The sequence below is a fragment of the Apodemus sylvaticus genome, chromosome 9, assembly GCF_947179515.1.
Source record: "Apodemus sylvaticus chromosome 9, mApoSyl1.1, whole genome shotgun sequence".
Lineage (NCBI taxonomy): Eukaryota > Metazoa > Chordata > Mammalia > Rodentia > Muridae > Apodemus > Apodemus sylvaticus.
Window position 1 is genome coordinate 32020557 of NC_067480.1, and position 27249 is coordinate 32047805.

The 27249-nt window shown below is 40.0% G+C and overlaps 2 protein-coding genes across 2 annotated transcripts in view; both read right to left on the reverse strand.

Annotated features, from left to right (window-relative positions):
• Rhbdd1 (rhomboid domain containing 1) overlaps positions 1–27249 on the reverse strand; it is a 1230872-nt gene that overhangs the window by 1173379 nt on the left and 30244 nt on the right. The gene's annotated exons all lie outside the window — the stretch shown is intronic.
• Positions 1–27249, reverse strand: part of Nyap2 (neuronal tyrosine-phosphorylated phosphoinositide-3-kinase adaptor 2) — a 182542-nt gene that overhangs the window by 18451 nt on the left and 136842 nt on the right. The window contains exon 5 of the mRNA XM_052193430.1: positions 21087–21190. Coding sequence (XP_052049390.1) covers positions 21087–21190 — 104 coding nt within the window. The remainder of the gene's footprint in view (positions 1–21086; positions 21191–27249) is intronic.

The window sequence follows — 27249 nt, forward strand, 5'->3', positions numbered from 1 at the left end:
TTGAGCAATGATAAGAAAACCAATGATATTGTCAACCCACTTTATCATCAGTTACCTTTATCATATGCTCATTAGGACTATAATTACAGCTGTCTTAATTACTACCATTTTTCTAACAAGGCACCTGAGTCAGAGGTTAAATAATTTGTCCAGGGAACTCAGCTATGGGATAATTGCAGCAGGATAAAGCCTGGAGACTGCACATCTGCACTTTCATATCTAATCTCAGAACCCGAGGAGTAGCATCTTTCATAACTTAGCATCTCCCAGCTGGGGTGCTCACTGGCTCCTCCAGCTTCTGTCCCACAGCTTAGCATCTAACTCACAAATAATCTAAGTTCAGGAAAGAAATAAACATCTTCATTTTTTGTTGTTTTCACTGTGAAATAAAATACTATGTGTGTAAGGGAAGGGTGATACTTTCCCATGAAATTGTAGAAAAGAATGGAAAAAAAACTCAACCTCCAAAGATGGGGTCATGATTTGTTGTGAATTTTTAAGACAGTAATGGAAACATTGCCACTGTCAGTAAACAAATGAACTATGACAATCTACTAGCTACTGTGCATGGGTTGTGGGAGAAGGCATATCTTTTTGAAGTTTCAACAGTGGGAGTTGTGGATTATCACATTAGCTCTCCTTTTGACATTAAAAATCACTTCATTCCTTTACATTAGGATATACAACTGAGACTGTGCTCCTCAACTGAAACGCCGTTGGCTCTACAATCAGTATGCTGTTAGACTTATGACTTCCAAATGATATCTATTATGGATGGGGGCTGCTGTGTCATGGTAGAGCACTCGCCTTACGTAAGGAACTAAGTATACCTTTTCCCAAATTATACTGGGTTTTATTTCCCTGAATTCTGATGGCTCTCATATGCTCAGTATCAAGAAATTCCCATACTCTGTGGTGACCAAGAACAACCTCAGCTTCTACAGCAGCACACTGTTTCCCACAAGAACCTGAAAGTCGACCAGATTTGGCACATGGAGTCGAGCATACGGTCCAGCATTCAGTTGATAGCAGCAAATTCTGAGGGTCTTTCTGGTCTCCCATAACCAAAAGAGAAAGGCTCTCAGAGAGGTTGTGGTCACTGATAGATGGAGGGCATCTGTTGCTTAAGTCACATTACAGGTCTCGAATTTCCCCCAGCTAATCAGAGTCACACCATAACACACCACTTCCCTTTTAATGGATCCATGTCACAGTCTCCAGGGGGCAGAGATGAATGCAAACACTTCCTGTCAATTACTCCCTGAGCAATATGCCTTCCCACAGGCCAAATACGCTTTCGACAAAGGAGAAAAAATGCTCCAGACAGGTGTTAACAGGTGCTAACCATTTTGTTTTTTAAGTTAACGTCAAGTTATTTCATTTGATGACACATGGGTGTATAACCCTTCTTAACGTGACATCTCAGAAGACTCTTGAAAGCCGCGTATCCAGCACTCAGATTCAAACACTACAAGTGAACATGGACTCACAGCCCCAGCTGTGTGAGTTAGCCTCTCTTTGAGGGCCACAATCTTCTCATCTAGTTCCCCTAGGGGAAAGGAAGGCTTAGCTTTATCTTTCCTTGGCTCTATCCAGCAGCTTTCAGAATAGACAGTTAATTACTGAAAATCTCTTTGACTTCACTCTGGAGAATTAGATCCCAGGCTTTGTAGCCTCACCTGACTTCCTCTGCTGCGAGTGGGCTCTCTGCATACCAGTAACAACCCCTCCAGAACATCCTTCTGCAAGCCAGCTGAATTAGGGAAGGCAGGCTGATTGTCCTTCTACTCAACCCAAAATGGAGACAGAACTGCTGGTAGAGACTACAGAGAAGGCTAAAGACTCCTTTGGTCTTTCATCGTCCCACCAGGGAAGAGAGGAAGATGGAACCAGCCAGGGGAGTCTTTGAATTCTCAAAGGAACCTCACTCAGCTTCCTGACTCTCCTGCAGGTCTAATACTTCCTCGTTAGTCCTGAAATCCTATTACTGAAGAGGTTACACTGACCATGGGTTTGATTAACAGGAAGCCAGGGTGAGGCCCCACACCTCCTATCACTTGCCTGAGAAAAAGTGGCATTTTTCACTGACACGTAAAGACCTGAGGTCTATATACATATAACCATATATATATATATATATATATATATATATATATATATATATATATATATGGTTACAAAGAAATTTTAGGAGTGTTGATCTTTAGCCAGATCTCTGTTATTCTGCAACACAGAGTATAAGATAAATTACTGCTTGCTGCTTCCTAAGCAAGGGCTAAGAAATCCACTGCAGGATTTTAGGAGAAAAGCTGCCATCGAGGAGGAAACGCTGAGGCAATACTGCCATCTTGTGGCAACATAAGACTTTGCAAATAGTGTAGCCATTAAAACATGTTTATTAGCATATGAAATATTCATGTACAGTAAGTCATTTCTCAAACAAAATTTGTTTCTACTGCTTCTCTCTCAGTCTTTTCTACCCACCCCCATGCTCCTCCTGGGCTCATTTCGGCCTGGCAGACCCCTTCCAAATGCTTTCATGCCACATGTGCCCTTTGGCTCTCCTAGAATTCCCCGTGTCCACCTAGAATAATCTCCTATCAGTTTTCTAGAATATACTCATTTCACAACAGTCAGCACTTGCTGGTGTGTACATAAGAGTATTTTGTGTCTAGGATCTCCTACAGACTCAAGTTGCAAATGTCTAAAAACCCACGACCATTTTTTCCACTGGCCCTGAAGAAGCCCACTGATGTCATTTCACTGTTTTGGGGAATATACCACAGTTTTAAAGGTCCTGCAATAAATATTCCATGACCTTCCCATCTAAAATATTCTAGAGCTTTCTTAACATCTAATTTAAAAATTTCCATTTACAAGAGCATGTGCCCATTTCTTCTAGTCAAGCCTGACTGACGGAGAAGGAAAGCAGTCTCTGCCATCTTGGTTCCTTTATTTATTTGTACTTGGTGGAAGTCAGGGAGGCAGCGCCACAGTAACTGTGGGGTAGGTAGAGGGCTTGATCATGGTTGATTCAGAAAACCTCACAGTCAGGCCCAGCAGTGCTGTATACACACCCTGGGAAAAATCAATTTGAACAGATCAGAATGTGCAAAGTCAACGTCTTCATTTGAAGACCGTGTCACCGTTGTCTCACGAAGGCAGTTCCACGCTGCTCTCTGGGCTTTTATACAAACCACTTTCACCGAGAGGTTTTCAATGGCTTCATCTATCCACTTAGTCCCTCACCCTTTCCTAGGCATGCAACTAGGAAATGAAGTAAAACTCTTCATTCTTTTCTTTTGTTACTTGAAATTCAAAGATAATTATTCCATACCTTTTATCATTACTACAAAAGCAGTTTGGTGTTCTTATCTCCAGCTTAGATTTCTTTATCCCTAATTTATGCTGTCTTCATCTTTTAAGATTTGTTTTTATTATTTTTAATTGTGTGTACTGTGTGGGTATGTTCATGTGTGCGTAGCTGTCCACAGAGGTCACAGGCATACCATCTCCAGGAGGCTGCAGTTACAGGCACTGGCAAATGTACTTGTGTTCACTGCAAAAGCACTCTCTCTTCTTACCTGCCTGGCTAGCTCTTCACCCCCTAATTTCAATTAATTAAAAAAATCTTTTAAGGCATGGGTATGTACGTTTGCATATATTATGTGTATATATATAAATATATATACATACATATTCATGTATGTGAATGTGGGCTCACTCATACTGTGGCCTGTGTATAGGGATCATAGCGCAAATTCAGGTGTTGATCTGCACCGACTATCTTGTTTGAGACGGGGTTTAATCTATGACCATAACACCTTGACTGTTTAAATCCTGTTTGATTTCACCAGGTGAGCAGGATCAGAGCTGGTTAGTGTTTGGAACAGAGATAGAGTCTCTTCACTGCATACTTCAGGCTACCTGGCTCAAGAGGTTTGAAGGTCTTTCCTTTCTCTTCCCCCTATGTCTTCACAGAAAGTCTGAGATTACGGATCCTCACAGTATACGTCCTGCTATGTATGGGTTCCATGGATTCCATCTTCAGTACTCAATCTGGTAGAAGCATTTTTACCAGGTGATTCCTGATCCCAGTGGTTTTCTGCTGAAGACTACATTCTGAGGTTTTGCAGATGACTGTGGAAGTCACTTCTGTCCCTATAAGGGGCAGCATCCCAATTTGTAGGTTAAAGCATTATAGGTTGTCTGCTTTCATCTACAAATACACATAAATTGCTATGGATATGTAGGTCACTGGGTTCAGTCTTAAAGTTTCAAATGCCTTTTGAGTCAGAATAATATTAAAAAATTGTTTTTATGCTGTCTACTTTACTGAGAAGGCTAGCTCTGGAGTTGGAATTTGGTCAATGTGCCCCAGCCCAAACATGATTGTTTAAAAGATTCCTCCAAAGTCTCTATCCTGAGACCAGAGGCCAGCCACTTGACTTTGTAACAGGTAAAAAAAAAACAGAAAAACAGAATAGTCCTGGAAAAGACATATTTTGCAGTGGAGAACAACTATGAAGTAACCTATTTCCTAAAGAGGTTACAAAAGACAACCTGTTTAACTCTCTAAATTCCCCCCACTTTTTTCTTGATTTTGTTTACTTTAAGGGATTTGTTAAAACTTTAACATTCTGTATATTAGGATTTGTAAGCTTTTGAGAGTGATTTCAAAAGAATGTATACATAATTTAAATTTAAATTTGCTATAATGAGCTACATATGTAATGTGAATTCTGTTGCTTAGAAAAATGGCATGTTCTGGATGCGCTGACTTTGGAGTCCCACATGGACTATTTGTTATCTTGACTGATGACCTACAACTAGCCATGTGGCTTGCCACCCTCTTGGTTGGTGACATCAGGGCAGAAGTATGCCATGTAACTTTACTGCCATCTTGGTTAAGATGATCATATGTTGTCCCTCTACTTACCATCGTCTTCCTCCCTTTTTAACTAAGGAGGCAACCTCAGGTCTCCACAATGGTTTATCCCATGTTCCCAATATTATGGGGGTAAGAGCACATCTTCAAGATACTTTAGATTAGCATGTTTTTTTTTGCATGATCATATTGGTCCAGAGAATGAAAAATAGCAGATTAGCAGAAAACCATGAACAAGGTATATGTACCATATATGTGATGATTAATGTCTATAAATTCCCAAGGTTCTCTTTGCTTTTTATATTGAGCTTTAGCTATTTGGAGATAGTGAGCCATAAAAAAAATCTGTAGTAATTTTTTTTATAAAAGCATATTGTAAAAGGATATCAAAAAGGCTCCCACTCTCTCTGTGGACTGTATTTATGATTTAGAATTTATTTTGATACTAACAGAGTGTTAATTCAAAATTGTACGCCGGACTGTGGTGGCGCACACCTTTAATCCCAGCACTTGGGAGGGAGAAGCAGGTAGATTTCTGGGTTCGAGGTCAGCCTGGTCTACAGAGTGAGTTTCAGGACAGCCAGGGCTATACAGAGAAACCCTGTCTCGAAAAAAACCAAAATTGCAAAATATTAAGACTCAAATTTAATGTTGCTACTTTGTTTCCAACCCAATTACCCAGTAAAAGAAAGCTCAACTCAATCAGTGAACAAAACAAAGCTACAAGCCTAGATTGGGCGACCTCCCACTACACTACTCTATTTCCATCTACATTATCCCATATAACATGCGGAGCTTCTCTCTCTGCTGCCTCTCCTCTCAGTAGATCCCCCACCCCCCACCCCACCCCGTCGCTCCTCCCCTCGACTCTCAGCTCCTCCCACTTCCTCCTGCCCAATCATTGGCTCAAGCCTTTATTTGAAAGGTTAAGGTGGGGAGAAGGTTCACAAGGCAACTCCTCATCTGCAGCCCCTCTGAGGAGGGGAATGAGCATCACAATACAAGCCCAAGGCGATCCACAACAATTTAATAGGAATAAAAACATAAAATCCTAATCTTATCAGAGAAACCAATTTGTTTTAAACTGCTAAAGACAAATGAAAATATACAAGTGTGTAGCCATTCATGCTCAGTACAAATATAATTTATTTCCAGAGACAAGCTTGGAAGGACAGACCAACTTTTATCTCCTATCATATAGGAAATATTAGGCATTGTTGTCAAAATTAAGCCTAAAGTAAGTCATTCAAAGCAAGTTTAACTAAACTTAGTTTGTTAAATGTAAGATAATATTTACAAAAAGATGTATAAAAAATGGCTGTGAAAGATTATGTGGAAATCTAACTTAAAGGAGCAGCTAATTTGGCCTTATCCTTCTATAGAACTCTAGCATATGGTCCATACAGTTATACAATCGCATGTAACTCATGCTAATCTTAATATAAAAGTTTTCATGCAACTTTCTCTCTTAATGTTCCTCACAAAGTTGTACAGTTATCACCTCCTGACCCATGTTATAGACCTTTTGTCAACTGTAAAGTTTTATCGTGGGCCCTTGATGGGCCCTCTTCTGAGAAACTCTACTCTAACTTCAGCCTCCCTCTTCCTCTTCTGTCAGCTTTGAAGGAGTTACGAAATCCATAAAGGCAGGTTTGGTGACCTCTAAAAAGAGACTAATGGACAATGGACCACCCAGGCCATCTCTCTTCTTGCTCCTGTGGCCATTGTTTGAGAGACTCGGAAGGAAAGCCTTCTATGCATCAGTTAACCTCGCTGCTAACTAATAGTGTAGTTGAGATCAGCGTAACATCCTTCAGAAAGAGTGGAGCTCCGTGACTGCTGTGGTACTCCAAGATCAAAAAGGACCAGAGCTGACTGCTGGGATGGGACTCGTACTCTCCTCTAGAATCTGCTGCTTCCAGGCTAACAAGTCATAACTCATTTGAAATGGGGCTTAGAACACAGAGCAGAAAAAAAAAAAAATCAGCTCTAAGCCTTCTCCCATGATGGGCTTCTGGCTCCCTCCCCCTTTGGTTCCCCATTTTGATCACTCTTTCTGTATTATTACCCTAACACCTGTGTTTCTACCCTGTCATTCAATCTTTTACATACTGGACTCCACCACATACCCAAACAAAATGTTTTAAGCAAGCTTTCGCAATAGCTTCTACCCCACAACAGCTCCAAAACAACTTTATAGATGCTATGGAGAAACTGTCTAAAAGGGACCTTCATCCCGTCAACCCCAGAGCAGATCCAATTCTTTACATTAATCATCTGTTTTCTTCCGTTCCCTTCTTTTGATGGTCTGTAGTTCACTGCTACTTCTGCCAGCTCATTTTAGTGCAACAGTTGTGGCATCGGCACCAGTCACCCTCACCTTAAATCAACTCTATGCCCACTCTCCCCTCTGCTTCTCTCCATCTCTGAACCTTCACAGAAAATCCCCCAGTTCAACTATGTAAACAAATCATCGGCTTAGGGCCTTCTAATAATAATTTTCCAAATCTCTTCAGGAATATAGGGCAGTAATTGCCAATCAAGTTAAAATCACCCCTTACTACATGACCAAAGGATACCTTCTTCAATGGACTCAGATCTAACCCCTCTGACAAAGACTCTCCTCAGCTGAAAACCTTTGTAACACCCCTGACCTGCATTTTCTATATCCTCTGGGAGTTAGAAATGATAATTTCCCAATGATGAAAGAATGCATTTACCAGCTTCCTTTGCAGACTGTAAACATTTGTCTGTAGACATTTTGGCTATCTGCACATCTGAGGGAAAAAATGTTCACTACTCCTAAGGTCAGACCAAGCCTCTACTTATTTCTGACTTCTTTCTCTTCACAGTTGCTTTTAAAATAATAATATAAAAGAGCCATGGCTTCACTGAGCCACCTCCCCAGCCCAGATGGATGGCAAATTCCAAATGCTAGGACAGATAGATAGAAATCCTTTCCAGTACCTTATGGAGCCCTATGTTCATGGGATTGTACTTCTTTATTCTTCTCTGTCCCTACAGTAAATGAGTTATCACTATTCTTTTATGTTTTTAAAATGTAGGCTTCAAGGTTTGTCTCCAGTTAGGATTTATTTGTAGGTCATAGTCAGTGAAAACGTATGAAGATTAGTTTTAGCCTATATTAGTCCATGGAGTGAGTTTTAAAGGGATGAATTAAATATAACCATGTTTCACTCACTCAAGGAAGATAAAGATATAATACAGTGTCTGGTGTTGTAACTTAAGTCTCTCTCTCTCTCTCTCTCTCTCCCTGTCACACACACACACACACACACACACACACACACTCCTTGGAGATTTATTTGAAGAAAGGACTTAATTTTAGAGTAATATGATATAACAGAAACAAAATTTTTATTCCAGAATGATTTTTTTAACATTTTTCTTTAAGTAGTAAGATATAGGCATGAGGAAAGTAGCCATGATTAATTTTGTATATCTGATTAATTTTGTATATCACATGGTTTATTCCTGTAGGTTGATGGTATATATTATACAACAATAAGTCTCCTGTACCTGTATATAAAGTAATAAGGACCATAGGCTCATATAACTGTTTATTAGTATTCATATGTATCCTTGATCTTGTTACATTGCATTTATAGGTCATTATTGTGTGATATACTTTAAACTACATTAACATACAAACAACAAAACAATAAAAATGGCATTTTCATTGTCTTGATGTTGTTGTTGTTGTTGTTGTTGGTGGTGGTGGTGGTGGTGTGTGTGTGTGTGTGTGTGTGCGTGTGTGTGTGAGAGAGAGAGAGAGAGAGAGAGAGAGAGAGAGAGACTTAAGTTACAATAAACATGCCAAATGCAATTATAGTAACTTTGAAGGTCCTCGCTCCCCCTCTAGTGGTGATGAACTGAATAGCAAATTTACAAAAGGTGCTTGCTCTAGACTGCTACTGGGAATGGACTGTAGGGAATGCAGACAGCTTAGAGCAGTCATTTTCAATCTTCCTGGGATGCTTTGTTACTACTTCATAACAGTAATTTGATCTTACATTTACATTACAGTACATGAATTTTAATGTAAATATGTGTTTTCTGATGGTCTTAGGTGACCCCTGTGAAAGGGACCCTGTTGTAAACCACAGATTGAGGATCACTGACCTAGAACATTAAACTTAGAGTGATAAGAGAGGAGACACAGCCCATGGCCTTCTGTTACATTATATATAATCACTCTACTTGACCTGCTGCTATTCAGGTGCTTCTTGACAGAACACTGATTTGTAGGTCATGATTACTAAGAGACAGAGACACGTACATTACATCAAATTTATATCAATCTTACTACACAAGAAAATATCTTCCTTTTCATATAAAATTCAAGAGACACAAATAATTTAGTCAGTGGGTTTGATCCTGCGGTGGACAGATTGTCAAGGACCTTAATCTCTGCCCCTTGGTAGAGAAAATTTTTAGAGTGGAAAATCTGAAAAAGAGAGGTAGCCAACTGACCTTGTGTACCTGAGCCCTGCGGAGATGGACCCCCGTGCAGCCTTCCTGCTAACTGATGTGAAAACAAGTCTAACTGCAAAGGAAGTGTCAGCGAGAGCAAAACCAGAAACAAAACAAAACAAAAACACACGCCGTGGTCCCGGAAAGGTCACTACATTGATAGATGGAAAATATTCATGACAGATGTGCAGCTGTGGGCTAGAGTGATTAAGAGTTGTTTTTGCTGTCCTTGTAGAGGAGGACCCGGGTTCCGTTCACAGCATCCACTTGGTTCTCTCTCAGCCATCTGTTAAAAGTCTGTGTCGTCTTCTGACCTCACTGAGCAACAAGCACACATGTGGTACACATATGTGCATGGAGGCAGACACTATTTTTAAAAGTTCTTTATGAAAAAAAGAACATGGAGAGAAAGAGGGGGGGGGATCCAAAGGAAATTTATGGAACTAAATCTAATGCAAACACAGAGTTTGATTCTAAATACTTTAAGGACTTTTGAGACTGGTCATTTTGAGATTTGAAAATAAGCTTTGAATTAAACCCTAGAATCGAACAGTTATTAATTTCTTGGTTGCTCCTTATTTTCTCTTTAGGTTAGTGGAGGGGTTTAAAAGGGATTTTTGACACTGGAATATTCAGATATAAATTATAATGTGCGTCTGTCAGCTAGTTAGCACGTCCCTGTCCATTGCCAACATTACGAAAAGTGAAGCAAGCATACAGATGCTCTTAGGAAGGCCACCCATTGGGGTTCTTTAGAGCTAACAGGTTCCTGTTTGGTCACATGAATTGCTGAGCTTAAGGCTCTGTTCTCCAACCATTTTGTCATCTGATCCTTATGGATTATTCGCACAGAGATGAGCATTTGGGTTCTAAGACAGCAGCTCTTGGCAAATCTATGCTGAATACCTAAGCCTGCAAGCTGCTTTATTCAGAACGTGGAGAAAGAATGACTGTTCTACGTTGCTGGAAACTTAGACATTTGTTCTTCATCCCTTCATGAATATTCCCCAGTCTTTTCTACCTCAACCTCTGTAACTCCCCCGATGCTAGTTGCTTGACTTCCAATGACAAATCACACAACTGAGGGACCTTTACTCCTTTGCAAACCTGGTGTCTGCTATAGCAACTTTTTCCACTCTTGTTAAGGTATCCATCAAATGCCACTTCCTCCTTCAATAAATCTAAGCTTTACCACCTTCGATGGCTTCTCCAATAACAGCAATGAATCCTTCTGTCTTCTCTGTATGAGGTTCTTAGATATACTGAATTGTGCGTTCACACACATGTACACACACATAACCATTCTCTTCATTAGACTGAAATTCCTCTGAATATAAGGAGTTGAATCAATAGTTTTGCAAGCTAGAATACCTAACAGGCCATATGGTGGCAGCACCTTGACAGTGAGAATCTGTTGGCTGAATATATGAAAACCATTTGTAAAGTCCAAAGACTACTGAGCCTTATTGCAAAGCGTCATAGCAGCTACATATGCTAGTTATCAAGGCTAAGTCAGTGGCACATAAGGGGCCAAACTAAAAAGGACATAGTGGCTGGATGATTTTTAGAGTACATTAAAATGGCCTTACATTTGCTTTTATCTTCCATGCACCTTATGTGCCCGCGGCACATAAGACTGATCATCATTCTGTCCAGCAGCTCCCAGCAACCTTCAGGAAACTCCAGCTGGCCACCCACCTGGCCTGCCAGAGAGCTGCTGACTGGAAGGAGAAGTAAAGGCGAGGATAAAAAAAAAAATGCCTTCCTCTACTCCACCTTCTTGGGCCTCACTCCTTACCTCACTCTGCACCCCTGTTTCTGGGAGGGTTACTGAAAACTGTCACCCTTGCTGGAACCTGGATGGGAAAAGATGAAGTGCTGCCACCTCTGGGTGTTGGTTAGTGTGGCCTCCCTTTGAAGTCACATTGAAAATGCAGATAACAGCACAAATGAAACCTGATTTAGTCAGATCAGTGGGGTACCACCACGAGGCAGTGTCTGCCTCTGTGAAATTGCAGTCTTTAAAGCTTCTCTATTTGGCTGCAGAAGTATTCTTAAAAATTCTACAAGCATGTAGATTAGGAGGAACCACCCAAGAAGCAAGCGTTCAAGTGTCCATGGCTATCCTATAAGGCTGTGATAGAGCAATGAGAGGAAGGAGAGAGAGAGACAGAGAGACAGAGAGACAGAGACAGAGACAGACAGACAGACAGACAGACGGACAGGCAGACAGAGACAGAGAAAGACAGAGAGAAACAAAGACAGAGATGGAGAGATGGAGAGATAAAGATAAGACAGAGAGACACAGATAAAACAGGAAAGAGAAAATGAAGCTTCAATTAATCTCTCTCTCTCTCTCTCTCTCTCTCTCTCTCTCTCTCTCTCTCTCTCTCTCTCTGTCATACATAATATCCTGTACTGAATTATTTGTGGGTAATGGTCCCATATTACCCTCTTCTCAGGGACTGTTTAAGTCTTATACAGTGTCATCTACTCCACATCAGAGTTAATATTCTGCCCTAGATCCACATTTGTATCATTTAAGTGTAGAATGTCTTTCTATACTGGCACCAGCGATATGCTTTTTCTCCTTTTGTTGACAGAGCTGGTGAAAAATAAGCTTCACATTCAGGAATGTGTGTTCAGGAATGAGTTTGCTGTGGATTTATCTCCCAGGAGTTGCAGTGCTGCATCACCTCTCTCGGTGGGCCTTGCATTTCTGTAATCTCTCTGACTTTTCTTGGTCAGCGAGCAAGTGAGCTCTCCCTTTCACCAGCTGATGGAGGGATGTGTGGGATTTCTGAGAACCATTGCTGAGAATTCCCAGGCTTCCACCAACTACCACAGCCTGCAGTGGGATTATCTGTTATATCTCTACCATAAATCATTTCTTCAATACATATTAAAACAACTAGAACTTTCTAACTTGAAAGTACATATCTGCACTCTCAAGGAAAATAATATAATGAAAATACTTATGGCTTCTGAATCTCTGGAATTAAAAAACAAATGGCTTTGTGGGAAAATGAGAATGTTAGTATAGTAGGAAGATGTGATCTCTCTTCCTATCTATCTATCTATCTATCTATCTATCTATCTATCTATCTCCCCCTCTGTCCTCTCTCCCCTAAATATCTGCTTTATGTCTTTAAATTTAAAATTCTGATTGTAAAGAAATTTAGACAAAATTCTCCTTGTTTTGGGTAGACATAGAATAGAGGTCAGATGTGGTAGGAGTAATGGTCTTTGTTGAAAGTTAATGGTTATGGGTAGGTTGAAGACCAATGGAGAAACCCTTCAGAGAAATCCACCTGAATAAAAGAAAATGTCTTCTTACCTCCTTTGGGGGAGGCATCACATGATTTAGTCCAGCATGATATATCTGACAAAAAGCTTGAAGAACTCATCAATTAAGAGCTGTTGAGCCACAGGACAGCAAGGCCTGTCAACTCTCTTCCACCGAGAAAAGTAGTTAGAGGGGGGGACAGGGAGAGGGAGATAGGCAGAGAAAGAAGTGGGGAGAGGAGCACAAAGAGGAATGGGTTTTTCTTCAGGATTCAGGAACTACTCTCTTAAGTGACAAACCTCTTCAGGGGACATGTCCATGATCTTAAGTAAAATCCTTCTCCAACCAATGTTCACTACAAAGCCATTTATGATCATGAAAAAGAAAAAAGAAGGAAGAGTACTTGGAACAGTTTCCTCGATGGCATATTGAATTTGACACTGACCAGAGGATGGACTGTTACTCGTGCAAACACACTAAGAGGAGGTTCCCAGAAGAAATGAGGCCTATGAAATTGTTGTAAATACCCTGAGATCACTAAGGAATGAGAAGGGTTGCCTGGTGAGGAGTGTGTAGCGCACACAGGAGTAGTTAAAGGATATGGTGGTGGGTGACTTAACTGAACAAGACCAGGACCAAGTCTCCTGGGCCTTGAAATGTGTAGAGCATTACGACAACTCTACAGAATGTCACACAAGGCACATACAATCACTTTTTTATAGCTGTGAAAATAGAACTAGGATAGAGATTGGAGTTGTAAAAAAAAAATGGCCTAGAGGCAATGGTCCTGTTATAAAACTGCACAGCTGTCTTCCAAAACACATCTGGATTCAAAAAAAGGAAACTCAAAGTGTAAAACAGGTGGTGTGGTTTGTCTCTCTCCTGATTTCCTGCCCAGTGCTTTGTTCTCTTGATGCATGCCTGTGCTAAGAAGTAAGGAACATGTCTCTCTGCCTCCCCATGCTAAAACAAAATGATCAAAGAAGGGACATGATCAAAATGAACAATGGGCAAAGAACACTGCCACTTTCTAACACTCTTCTCTGAGACGTGCTTTCAAATCCATCACCTTACTTGTGTAAGAATTCAGAACTCAAAACATGTGGCTTGGCCACACCGAGCTGCTGGGTGAGTATCTGGGTTCCCCAAGGGCCCCTTGTTTCATTATTTAGAGTTTTATTGGTAAATGACAGAGATTGTGGAATCTACCCAGAGTGCACTTGAAAGATAAGCAACTTTGGCTCCCGGAGCTTCTCCTGGAAAGCCTTCTTCCCTTTCATATGCAAAGTTGATTGTGTCAGGTAGGATTACTCTTGACACTCTTTGGTCCTTCAAATGACTTCCTCCTTTTCTAGGAACAGAGCCATTAAATGCAGCATTTCAAATACCAAATACCATCCCTGTCAAAATAGCTGACAACCAGGGATTATTAACCAGCCCAATGCAGTTTTTGCTTCACAAAAACAAATGCTTTGAACTGACAGTATGCTTATTTTTTTTTCTCCCTTTAAAGTGTCTGTTTATGGGATTGCTGTAGAAATCCAGAAGCCAGGTAAGCCTTACCGAATACATTAATGTCTGTTGTGGGTTGTTGGCTAAATCTACACTCAAACTCCCACAGCTGATAATTTCAGGTCCAGATGTGTGTTATGAGCTACGCCTTGTTTTCAGAATGTGCAGTTTATTGGGTTTGCTCAAGGTCTAATCTTCAGAGGCATGCACACTCACATGCATGCATATATATGTACATATAAGTACACACTTATGTATGTATGTATATATATATATATATATATACTTATGCACAGTCACAGCAGCACATACACATATATGCAAACTCATACACATGCATGTGTAAACATGTACACACTCTGAGCACTTAGGCATGGTTTCAACATGGCTGGAAGTTTCTCCTAACACTAGTCTGTACTCCACTGTTGGAAGACCCTGCTATTAGGGTCATAGTTCAATATGTCTGGATAAGCTCTCTGAGCTTGGTACAAAATGAAGGACTCTCTTAGCAGGGCTTCCTCTTTGCTGGATCTTATCTAGAGAGTGTCTCTAAGCTCAGGTGTCTGACCTTATCTCTCTAGAGGATGATGTTGCATAGAGCTTCCCGAAAGGGCTGCATGATTCAGCACAGACCTGCTCAGACCTGCTTGCTGTTTGATAATTAGGTACTGTGTTATGACCAATCAGCCCTTCCAGCCTGTAACCCCCAAAACATGTCTGAGGAAATTCACATAGCCTCTGGACAGATTTACAGGTTCAACTTCCTCTCTCCTGATAAAAACCTTCTTGGCACTTTCCTGGAATTGCTCTTTATGTACGTGAACCATTCCCATCCTAGCCAATAATGTATATCACCCTGGAAATCCTGACCCACTCCCCAAGATCTCCATAACCCTTGCTCACAGAGAATAAAGTTGAGCTGCCTTACTGAAGCTGATCCCAAAGTCAGTCCATGCAGGCTTGGAGATCAGTGGGGCTAGCCTTACAATCAGCAGCTTTTAAAACTAATGACTAAAACTACAAGACTCTGATTATTGTTCAATAGAGTGAGATTTAAATCATATCTCTGGCCCTGGGAGGGAGGTGTGGCATAGTGAACTTTTGATCCTCCAAAAGTCCACTAACATATAACTACCTAAACTTACATGATTACTCTCTAAACAAGGACTTTCTTAGTTGAAGGGCAGCATGATCTCCCTTAGTAAGAGTCAGTTTAAAAGGGTCTACCAGTTTCTCAGACAAGAAAAATATTCTAAAGAAAAATTGCATGTTCTGGAGACTTAAAGAGCTAGATGAAACCAGCTGTAGTGGTTTGAATGAGAGAGTCCCCAGAGTCTCTGGAATTTGAATATTTGGTGCCCAGGAGGTGGCACAGTTTGAGGAGGCTTAATAGATGTGGCCTTGATGACAGAAGTATGAGAGTGGAAAAAGACTTCGAGGAGTCAGTCATTCCCAGTTCGTCGTTCTCTCTGCTTCTTGCTTGTAGTTCAGTATGTGAACTCTTAGCATCCTCATCCAACTGACTACTGGCTGCCATGCTTTCTTGCCAGAATGGACTCTTATTCCTCTAGGACCATAAGCCCAAGTAAGCCCTCCTTCTCTAAGTTGCTTTGGTTATGGTATTTTATGGAACAGTGACCAATACACCAGCCTGAAATATAAATGGAGACCATAGTCCCTTTGTCCAACATATACCTCCATACCTTTATCCTATCAAAGAATTCTGCTCTTTGTGTCTCTCCTGAGTTCTTTCAATGGAGAACACAAAAGTGGAAGTTGAGAGTTATATGACAGAGATAGGGTCACATTGCTAACCTCACTTCTCCCTTTGAGATACCCCTCAGAGGCAGAACCCTGCTTAGTTGAAGTCCTGGTGAAATTCATGCTCCCCTATGCAAATTTCATTTCAGAATGATGAACACAAATATAAAATTCTGGAGAATCTGCATGGTTAATAAACCAATGAGCAAAAGAGAATGTGGAGAGCAATGGAGATAAGAAGCATGAAGAAGGTAGTTATGTGTATGACATGGCTTTGATAGGACAGTCTGGCTTACACCTTCGCCTTGTGTGATTAGCTCAGATTTGAGTGGACAGAGACACTCTGGCTTCTGCTTCCTCACTAATAGAAATACCATGACTTCTTAATAGGTGCAATAGTAAGAGCACAAAGCAGTGATATTATATGATATGGATATGGTAATACAGAATTCTGAAAGTTGTGGCAGTTGCTGGAAGATCACAAATGCTGCTTAAGATACCTGCTTTGTTTAGTGAGGTGGTTCAAGCTGAGCAGTAATACTTATTTGTAGCATAGAACGAAGAGGACCAACTAACAATCTTTAGTGTTTCTTCAGAAAGGTATGTACCACGGGACTACATTAGTCAAATAAAGCAGAGGTTCTCAACCTGTGGGTCTCAACTTCTTTGGGGGTCACAAATCAAATATCCTGCGTATCAGATATTTACAGTACGATTTCTAATAGCAGCAAAATTACAGTTATGAAATAACAGCAGAATAATTCTATGGTTGGGGGGGGTCACCACAACATGAGGAACTGTACTAAAGGGTCACAGTGTTAGGAAGGTTGAGAGGCACTGGAATAAAGTGCAGAACAACTGTGAGCTACTGTTATGTACAAACATTTCTTCACATTCCACTGGTCATCCGAGTTCGAGGAGAGCTTACCCACTAGTTAGAAAGAGGTTTTTTGTTTTTTGTTTTTTGTTTTAATAAAAACATTCTTAAGCTACTCATTTCAATGACATTGACAGCAGAAAAAATTCAAGAAGATATTCTTCCATTTATTGAATTAAGCTTCCCCCCACCTGCACTTTCATTTCCATCTGTTAAAGAAGGGTAACATTCTTTTCTCAAGACTCAGGTTGAATAGAGGTAATTAAAATGAATGGAAGAGGTCACACAGCCCAATGCAATCAGTTTCATCTGTCCATAAAGGGAGCATTGGATGCAATTCCTTATTTTCCTCACTAAAAAAGGTGTGTTTAAAAGATTCCCTCCCTGTTTAAAAACAACCCCACTGTTGAAGAGCCACTTGTAGCATACATTTTGGTTGCTAGGGGGAGCCATGTATCCACTTGATTTGTTAAAGATCTCCAAGCAGTGTGGGGCAAGCCTGTTGAAGCCCCATTCATTTCAGTTGTTAAAGGTGTCTTCCACAATGTGCATGCTGGAGTTTAAAGAGAGCAAGGTATTTGAAACAGAGGAGTGGTACATCTCAAAGCAGATTCTGATCATAGCATCTTCTTTCTCCTAACCACAAGGGATGATCGCATCCTAGACCACAAAGGATGATAGGTAGCAGTAGAATTTTCATTGTATTCCTTGTCATTTAATCCAGATAGGACAATACATAATAATAGATTGCAGGGGATCTGAAATGACTCCTGTAGTCAATTTCCACTTATATTGTATTCAAACCACACATGATAACTACAGGACAAGAAAAAGTCACTACTCTAGCAAATTCTGAGCGTTTAATTTCTCACGGTATTACATAGGGCTGGCAATATTGGGGTGAACCAAGCCAACTATCTGCATCCAACTGCTTTGTTACATCACTGGCTTTATTACATTACTGGCCAGAAGTCTCCTCTTAGAGTTTTCCAGCAAACCAAAAAAAAATTGAGTATTTGAGAGAGCAAAATGGTGTATGAAAAGAAGAGAAAGAATTAATATTCTCCCTAACCCTTTTCATCTGTAGAAATGTATTTACATTTAATTTACAATTATATTATATAAATTATAATATAATTAATATTTTAAATCTAAAATTATATAAATATATTATATATAAGTCTTATATTTATAATCACACTAATTTTCAACAATACTACTAAACAAACAATACTTCCTATACTCTACAGATAAGAAAACAGGCTCGGAGGTAAAAAGAAGAGTGAAGCCTTTAAGGGTTTCAGTTCATAGATTCTAGCATCCTATAAGCAAGACCCCCCTGAACAGTTTGTATCAGCCACCTCACATTGGCATTCTTGTTTGCCACATGTGATAGTGAGAGCACCTATCTGATATGGCCCAATACAGAAAGGCTTCGCACATGTCCTTGTACATCCTATGGACAAGGAGCAGAAATGACAATAAATAGCATGGGATTATCACTGTGAAAACTTCACCTTGGATACTCCCATAACATCTGGGCCTTTCACATGACAAAGAATATACTTCAGCTACTATAATTTTCCATTGGCTTAGTTTTGACTTCTGATGAGTAGGGTATAAAGGACACATCCAGGTACAGAGGATTGTAGAACCAGGTAGTAGACACTCCTTTCACCTAATTGCCACCCCATGGGTTTAAGTCTTCTTAGAGAGAGTTCTAAATTTCATTAGTCTGCCTCATTCCTGGTGGTGACAGATGACAAGCTTGTTGGGGGACAGGCAATAGTTTGCTGTATTCTGCTCAGTAACAGATCTCCTGAGATGTTGGTTATGAGACTGTTAGATGCGGAAAAGTGGCCTCTAAATATCTGTTACTTAAAGCATATGAATTTAACAATCATGCAAATCTAAATTACATGCAAAAATATCCTGTGACACCATTGGTTATAAAATGTCATCAGAATCCCTGCTATCTGAATTCCTTGCATGAACATAGAAATCAAATAATTCCAACATTTCAAGATCCAGCTGCCATTTAAAAGTAATCTCACACTTATTTAAGTCTGACTTTGATTAAACAGAACAGAGAGCTTTACAGAAAACTCAAGCCTTGCAATTTTTTTAACCAATAAAACAAAATTATTTAGAGCACATAGAAAGTAATGGGGATTTTCATACTTGTGTTATACTAATGAAACATCATCATAATGTACAGCTATAGTTTAATTTAGTCACTGGTAGTCTTATTACTAACATTAATTTATTCCATATTTCACAAAGGTAGGTACAATCATCAATAAATTGCATAGAAATAAACGTTATCTATGGAAGATACTCTTTGCAAATACAATTTCTTTTCAGCTGGAAATTAGTACAGGAGAAATAATTCCCCAATGTGAATTGACCTTGTGTAATGATCCTCGTGGCTGTTTTGATGTCCCTCTTTTTGGGCTTTTCTGTATTAATAAATACATGCTTGGCTGACCACAAGGCATACTAATATGAAAGACAGATGCTATTGGCCAAATCTCTAGCATGGCTTAGAGGGATCTGTTCTGTGGGGAAGCTCGGTGTTCAGTAAGAGGTCAGCTTGGGGTGGAGAGCCACATGCTCTGGTTTGGTCATTCCTCTGCTCCATATTATATAATCTTAAAATGCAATCAAACCAGCTGAGTAACCAGACCAGTGGGCTACAGAGAGTTTCCTAATTCTGTGTTGGAAGAGATTAATTTTGATATTACACACTTTAACAGTTTTTCAATATTTGAGAGATAGTAGAGAAAGGGTCCTTTTGTCACTGTGACTCAGGGGCAAGTGTCCCCTGAAGACTTATGCTGTAATGATCCTTGAAGTAGTTAGCTTGGCTACATTTACTTACAAAGGCCTTTGGTAGTTTAAGATACAAGAAATCCTAAATGGCACTTCAGATGCACCTGAGAGACAAGTGTTTGCAGATATTTATATATGCATGAATTAAATACTGTGCAAAAACACTAAGAAGCACAATGTTTCTCATTACAGAATGCAATTATTCTGCTTACTTATGGTTTTAAAAGATCCTCACATTTACCATATTTGATGAATGTGCAATTTGATGCTCAGTGCTGGGCAGTTTCCTAGAAGATCTTGTCACTGGTTTTATAACATCCTGTTTCAGTATAGCATCATAAATGGAAACACAAGAGCTGGGAAGCAGAACAACTATTCTAAAATCCTGTGGTCCTGCTTAGCTTAATACCTCACAGCAACAATAACTAGACCTCACCAATTAAATTAAGGTATTCGGTTCCTATTGGTTGAGTTACAAAATAATATTTACACATGGTGATTTTCCTTGTCCTAAACTCCCATTCATAGTCATACCCCCAAATGAACATCAAAACAACATAGCATACTGTAAAGGATTAAATTGTAGATTAGCTTATGCCTTTATTTCTTATCTCTTTTCTTCAAGTGATAATGAAGATCTCATTTGCCATGCGCAGACACTTACATTCTCATTTCTGAGAACATTTCTGATATTGTTGGTTTAAGAGGAAAATGTCATTTATTTATAAGCTTGTTGGAAAATATCTAAATTATCTGGTTGGTTAATTAGTCTCTATGGCCTAAGAATGATTAAAGACTAGGTGCCACATTCAATCCAAGGAGTCAATAGATAGATGAATATTTATAAGAACATCATCACTGACATTGTCTTACAATCATGCTTGAAGCTAAATAAAAATTTAAGCAAATTACCACATATATTACAGTATAGCAGGATAAGAGTTAAAATGTATGTACAGATTATTGACAACATCTGGGCAAATATTGTGGACAAGACATTTAGAAAGAAATTTACACAAAAGTAGATAAATTTATCAAATGTTGATAAATTTTCAAAGACAGTATAAAAGTACACAGAACATGGAAAAGAGAACATTTTTTTTAAATAGTCACTATTCCCATACATACAGTGCACGTTTACTACATTTATATTTCAGAATGATGGAAACCAGAGACAAAAACAAACAAACAAACAAACAAAAAAACGATTCGGTAACAAACAGCAAAGAAAATATCACCAAATCACAAAGAAGAAAGACATTCTCTTGGAGATGAAAACACAGATGCGGATCTCCTCCCCTACCCATACACACAGAGGGAAACCAAAGCAAAGGCAAACATTGTGTTGTCTACAGCAACACAGGACAGACAGGAGGGACGCTTTTGGTATGTTGCACCACAGGAAGTCAATCACGATTGGCTAACGATGATGGTACCTGGCTCTGTTGCAGATCACTGGCTTGCCTGAGAGGAGTGACTGAAGGAGGAGGAACTCCTGATGTAGATGCAGACCGGCCTAGCTTGCAGCTTACTTTAGGTTCTGTGAACAAGAGGGAGACAAAAATATTAGCTGTGGTGGACAGGAGCTCTGCCTCCCCCGCTGTCACGTGAATGTACAAAATGTTCCTGGTGGTGGCTAATAACTATCCTGGGGATAAACGTTTTCATAACTGCTAGTTCTCAAAGGCACTTTAGCCACAGATGAGCTCCTGGGCAGTAGAGTAAGGATCCCTTCAACACAGGCCTTGTTATCACGCACAAATTACCACATGACTATTAGTTTCCATGGAAGAAAAACACATTCAGGAGAAAAGCAAGTGACTCCGGGACTGGTCATTTATTTTCATCTGTAGTTCCTAGGGCTCTGTCTTAGTCAGGGTTTCTATTCCTGCACAAACATCATGACCAAGAAGCGAGTTGGAGAGAAAAGGCTGTATTCAGTTTACATTTCCACATTGCTATTCATCACCAAAGGAAGTCAGGACTGGAACTCAAGCAGGTCAGGAAGCAGGAGATGATGCAGAGGCCATGGAGAGATATTTCTTACTGGCTTGTTTCTTGATCATGATGTTTGTGCAGGAATAGAAACCCTAAGACAAATTGGTACCAGGATAGTGGAGTATTCCTGTGACAACCTGACCATGTTTTGGGGAGGACTGTGAAAGGACTTTGGAACTTTGAGCTAGAAGAGCCATTGGGATGTTAAGAGCTCTGTGGGATGTTCTGTAGGAGCTTAGAAGGTAATGTTGAGAACAGTGCAGACGATGGAGGCCTGGCTTGTGAAATTTCAGAGAGAGCATTAAAGAATCTTATCAGGGTCATTGCTATTTTGATTGTGAAGATTCTATGGTTTTGGTTGGTTATGGTTGAAGAATCAGATGTGATTAACAAGATACCAGAACTACTAAAGTGAAACCTTTGCGTTACTGGGACTATTGATGCTGGTTAGGTGGAGCTAAAAAAAATAGTGGTGATTAAGAAGAGGCCACCATTATTGAGGTGAAATCTTCTGGAAAGTGTTTTTTGAGAGCACATGAGTCTGTTTTCCAGAGATAGCGAAGGTGGTACCTTGTGCTGCAGCTGGACTTGGTAATGTGTAAGAGTCACCCAAGTGGTACTGGTTTTGAAGGCCTGAAGGGGTCATGAAGAGCAGCTGAGGCTGGGCACTGTGAGGTCATAGAAGGCCATTGGTGAAGGTGCAGCCTCAGTTGCAATTGATGGCCCAGGATTGAAGGGGTCATGCAAAGGAGCTGAGGCTTGGCACCATGAAGAGAGCCTATGAGAGGCTATTGGTGAAGCTTAGTTGGAGCGGAAGAGAGCAGTGTTTTGGAGATGTCAGTTCCATGAGATGACCAAGAACAGCAGCAGTGTTGGAGTACAGGCAACTGGAGCCTAGAAGACAAGGTGTGTGAGGGCAGAGCTGGAGAAGTGACCCAAGCCCTTGGAGGAGCCTAGAAGGTAGTAAGTGGATTTCAGGCTTTGGATGGTTGTAGTTTGAGTTGGCATTTGATTGTGACTGTGCCCTGATAATTTTCCCTCTTGAAGTAAGAAGGTACTTTAGTGGAGCCCACAGTTAAGAGACTTTGAATTTTAAAAAGCCTTTGAATTTTAAAAAATTATTGGATATTTTAAAGGGATAGAACTTTTAATATGTAAAGACTATGGGACTCTTAAAGTTATTTAGATCTTGGGGATGGATAAGAAAGAAAGGCTTGAGGCTTAATAGTGATGTGTTTGTTGTGTCAATTGGCTGGTTTTGTGTGTCAACTTGACACAGGCTGGAGTTATCACAGAGAAAGGAGCTTCAGTTGAGAAAATGCCTTCATGAGATCCAGCTGTGGGGCATTTTCTCAATTAGTGATCAAGGGGGTGGGTGGGCCCCTTGTGGATGGTGCTATCCCTGAGCTGGGTCTTGGGTTCTAGAAGAAAGCAAGCTGAGCAAGGCAGGGGAAGCAAGCCAGTAAGTAACATCCCTCCATGGCCTCTACATCAGCTCCTGCTTCCTAACCTGCTTGAGTTCCAGTCCTAACTTCCTTTGGTGATGAACAGCAATTTGGAAATGTAAGCTGTAAACCTTTCCTCCCCAACTTGCTTCTTGGTCATGATGTTTGTGGAGGAATCGAAACCCTGAACAAGACAGGCCCCATGGCCTCAAATTGTCCTATCTACCATCTCTAAATACTTCCTCTCATTCTCTATTCCCTCTCTTCCTCCCTTTCTTCTTTGACTTCTATGACTTCCTTTCTTCTATGACTATATTTATCATGCTTTCAATACAACATTTTTCAACTTCTCTCCATTTACTTTATACCAGCTGACTGATAGATTCGCATGTGTTTGATGTGTGTATGCATGTGTGTGTGAGAGTGCGTGTATGTGTATGTTGACCATGCATATGCCATGACATGTATTTGAATGGAAGGTATAGAACAACTTATAGGAATCGGGTATCAGTTACCAGGTTCAGTGGATTTTGTCATGGGTTAATGAGCAAACACGAAAGTGTGAGCAGTTATTATAAATTTCACACCCTATTAGAGACATATAAGTGGAAATAGCACATTCTGTTTCTATGACCTAAGTCTCTATACTGCTACGTTAGTAACTATTACAGACCTCAGCAGAGGTACTGTGCTTAACCAAAGTCCATTGCAAGAGCCTCATTCAACCTGGTTGTTTAATGGGTTACTGTTATTTACTCTATAGCAGAACTTTCGGGGACTGTATTATCTTATAGATATCAGAGATCTCAAAACTCTTGTTTTATGAATGTATCAGGAATCTTTATTCATTGTGTTGACAGATGTATCAAAACCCCAAAAGTGAGGCTCAAACCTACTGTTAGCAGAGGTACCAAACTGTCCCATGCTGTTTTGTTTTCTGCCCTGCAGGCTTGTGTAAGTGACAGATATTTTCTTGAAAATTAATGCAGTGATTCCATTGGTTCCAAAAAATATCAGACAACATTTATTGTCACAATAATAATAGTAAATCAAGCACTCGGGCAAAAACAGATTTCAAATACATGGATCTATCACCATGAGCTTGAGAAAAACCAACATTTGGAGGCTTTTCTTGAGATCAGTGTCCATATTAATGGATGTAGTATATTGATTTTTGTAATGGAATGCCTCAGTGTACGGGAGAACTGCACTTAGGATAGTCTTAGTGAACTGATACTTGCTATGCACATAAGTTATAAATCATCGTAAGTGAAAGTGCTGCTCTGCAGGGCAAGAGAAAAAGATGGAATTTAATATGACAACATTATGCTGAGTTTATTGATATGCAAAAGCCATCGCAGCTACCCTTTCAAATACTACTGTTCACTGAGCTTGAGAAGGATACTGAAGGGGCGTGTACACAATTATGTAAAACGGCTACTTAGATATTCTTTCCTCATTAACTAACTATCTGTAACTTGATTTCCTTCAGATGTTTAACCCCAGCATGGTCACCACTGGTTTCTGATAGGAACTCATTGAGTATTTATGAAGCAAATTATTTCAGAACCATATTTCAAGGGAGGTGAATGTAAAATTTATTTTATAGTTTGTATTTATAAAATTGAAATTTCTCCACTCTTTAAAAGCCTCCCATGTTTCTTTAAAAAAGAATGCTAAAATATACTATGAAGCCTTCAAATTGAAGAAGTGAGAGGGTGAGAGAGCAAAAGCTAGAGCACTCAAGAGGGGGATGGGAGGGAACGAGGGAGGGAGGGAGGGAGGGAGAGAGGGAGCAAGGGAGGGAGGGAGGGAGGGAGGGAGGGAGGAAGAGTTGCTTAGGAGTTTGTAGTTCCTATTTTGAACAGTAGATGGCAGTAAAGACAAGCTTCCTGCACTAGTCTCAATGCCTAGCACAAGTCAGACTCAGCCTTCTGCTATAGTAATGTCTTCTATGGATTTTCAGAGAAACAGCAAGGTTCTTTGTGAGTGCTGTTAGTACAGGGTACCTGCGGGGCCTTTCCAAGGATAGCCAAGGGCTGCCAATAGGAGCATTATCAAAAAAGGGCGTCCCCAGAGAGTTGGGGAAGAGTCATGTGCCTGCACACTGCCTTGAAGGTTCTTGGGCAGCTCTAATCTTTTATTGAGACAAATAAAATAGAGCTACCCTCTGAACTAACTAATGAACTATCTATGACTGGATACTTCTCAAAAGACTTAACTAAGATTAACTAGAAATTCAGGGGGTTTTTTTTGATAAGAATGAAATTATTTCTGAATTGCAATTTTTTCTGTAGTGTTCAAAGTATCTCTACATTGCACAAGGTCATGTTCTCTCTCTCTGTCTGTGTGTGTATGTGTGTGTGCACGCGCACGCACGCGAGTGTACTTTTTAAATTGTAAATCAAGTTTATGCAAAGCATATGCATACAAAATAATATGTGTGATGACTTACTTTATAGTTCACATTTATAAAATAGGATTTCTTCATTTGTTAATGTTTACTATCACAGAGAGAAGAAAGAGGGATGGAAGGAGATAGAAAGGAGGACAGGAAGAGGAGGGAAGAAAAGAAGGGAGGGGAGAGGGAAGAGGGGGAGAATATGGTGAGTAGTTGGCTGACATAAAACGGATGAGGTAAGACTCTAGTTTAAAACAGTAAGTGGCTGCTTCATGGGGCAGGTACTCTCACAGACATACCCAGAGAGAAGTCAATACCACTCAATTCTTGGACTTCAGACTGCTCTCCTGTAGCTGTCATTAACATCATACTTTCCACTAAAATTGGAGTATGAATATAATAGCTTAGGGAAACTACATAAAACCATTGGAAAACAAAGATGGGGTGCCCCATTTTATTGAATGCTGCTTTTACCGTCTACCCCTGGGAAAGCAAGAATGAGCTAGATGCTACAGGCCACCTTCTCATCACCCCAGATGCGGGCAGTGCTTACAGATGTGGGGGAAGAGCCAGTACTCAGCCAAGTACATATCACTTTCTTGTTCTGTATTTCGGTAAACAGCCCACACACATCCAGGAGCAGGTTGCTCAAGCTTTCAACAGTTAACATTAGAATAGGGTAACACAGGGGTTGGGGATTTAGCTCAGTGGTAGAGCGCTTGCCTAGCAAGCGCAAGGCCCTGGGTTCGGTCCTCAGCTCTGTTAAAAAAAAAAAAAAAAAAAAAAGAATAGGGTAACACAACACAATCAGCTGCAAGCATCTTGCACCTAGTGTCACAAACAGAAATTGCCTGGACCAAAGAGCAAAGAAAACATTTCTCCTATGGCTTTATAAGGCATGCCATTTTGGACAGCAGATTTATCTCCATAATTCTGTTGGTTTTGGTCTAGGAGAATGATAAATTATAGGCTCCTGTTGATTGCATAAGCCCTGGGTTTAAAGATCTATAAATGGCTTCCTGACATTTTAAGGTAAGACTCAAATCACAAATACAGGCTCTGGGCTGCCCCTCTGACCTCCTTTTAGCCCCTGTACAATGTGGTACATCCAATCTTAAGCCGTGGCCCTTCCTAGTCGTCTTGCTTGAAAGTAATTCTTCCTAATTAGCCTTGAGAGTTCAGTCTTAGGGTCATCCCAATGCCAGACAACATGCTCCAAAGGAAGTATTGTGGTTAGACTTTATTTCTGCCATTAATAACTCTCCCCCCCCCAGAGTTCCACACATAATGTTGCACTGACTAAGTCATTGAACAAGCACTCTACTGAAATTTAAAAGCCTGAAGTCTGTTCCTTGTTTTGAAAATAATGCTTACCAAAGAATCCTGAAAATTACACACTTTTATTTGAGCCTTTAGCATTATTTAAAAACATATTTAATAACTCTAGGCCATGCATGTATCAATTCTTGTGAAGTAGATATAACATGATATCAAGTAATAAATTAACACACATGTGCATACACACACAACATTATTTCAATTATGTCACACAAAAACTTACAGAGGTAATCAGGATTGGTTCTAGAATTTGTGCTAAATATCACTTGTAATGCTATTAATTTTTTCTAATCATCTTGAATTCTGTTTTCTTTAAAGTAGTATAACTATTTGATTAAACATATAAAGCATTATATATAATCAGAAAATGTCTTAATTTCTATTTTTGTGATAAAACATTTTGACCAAAAGCAACTT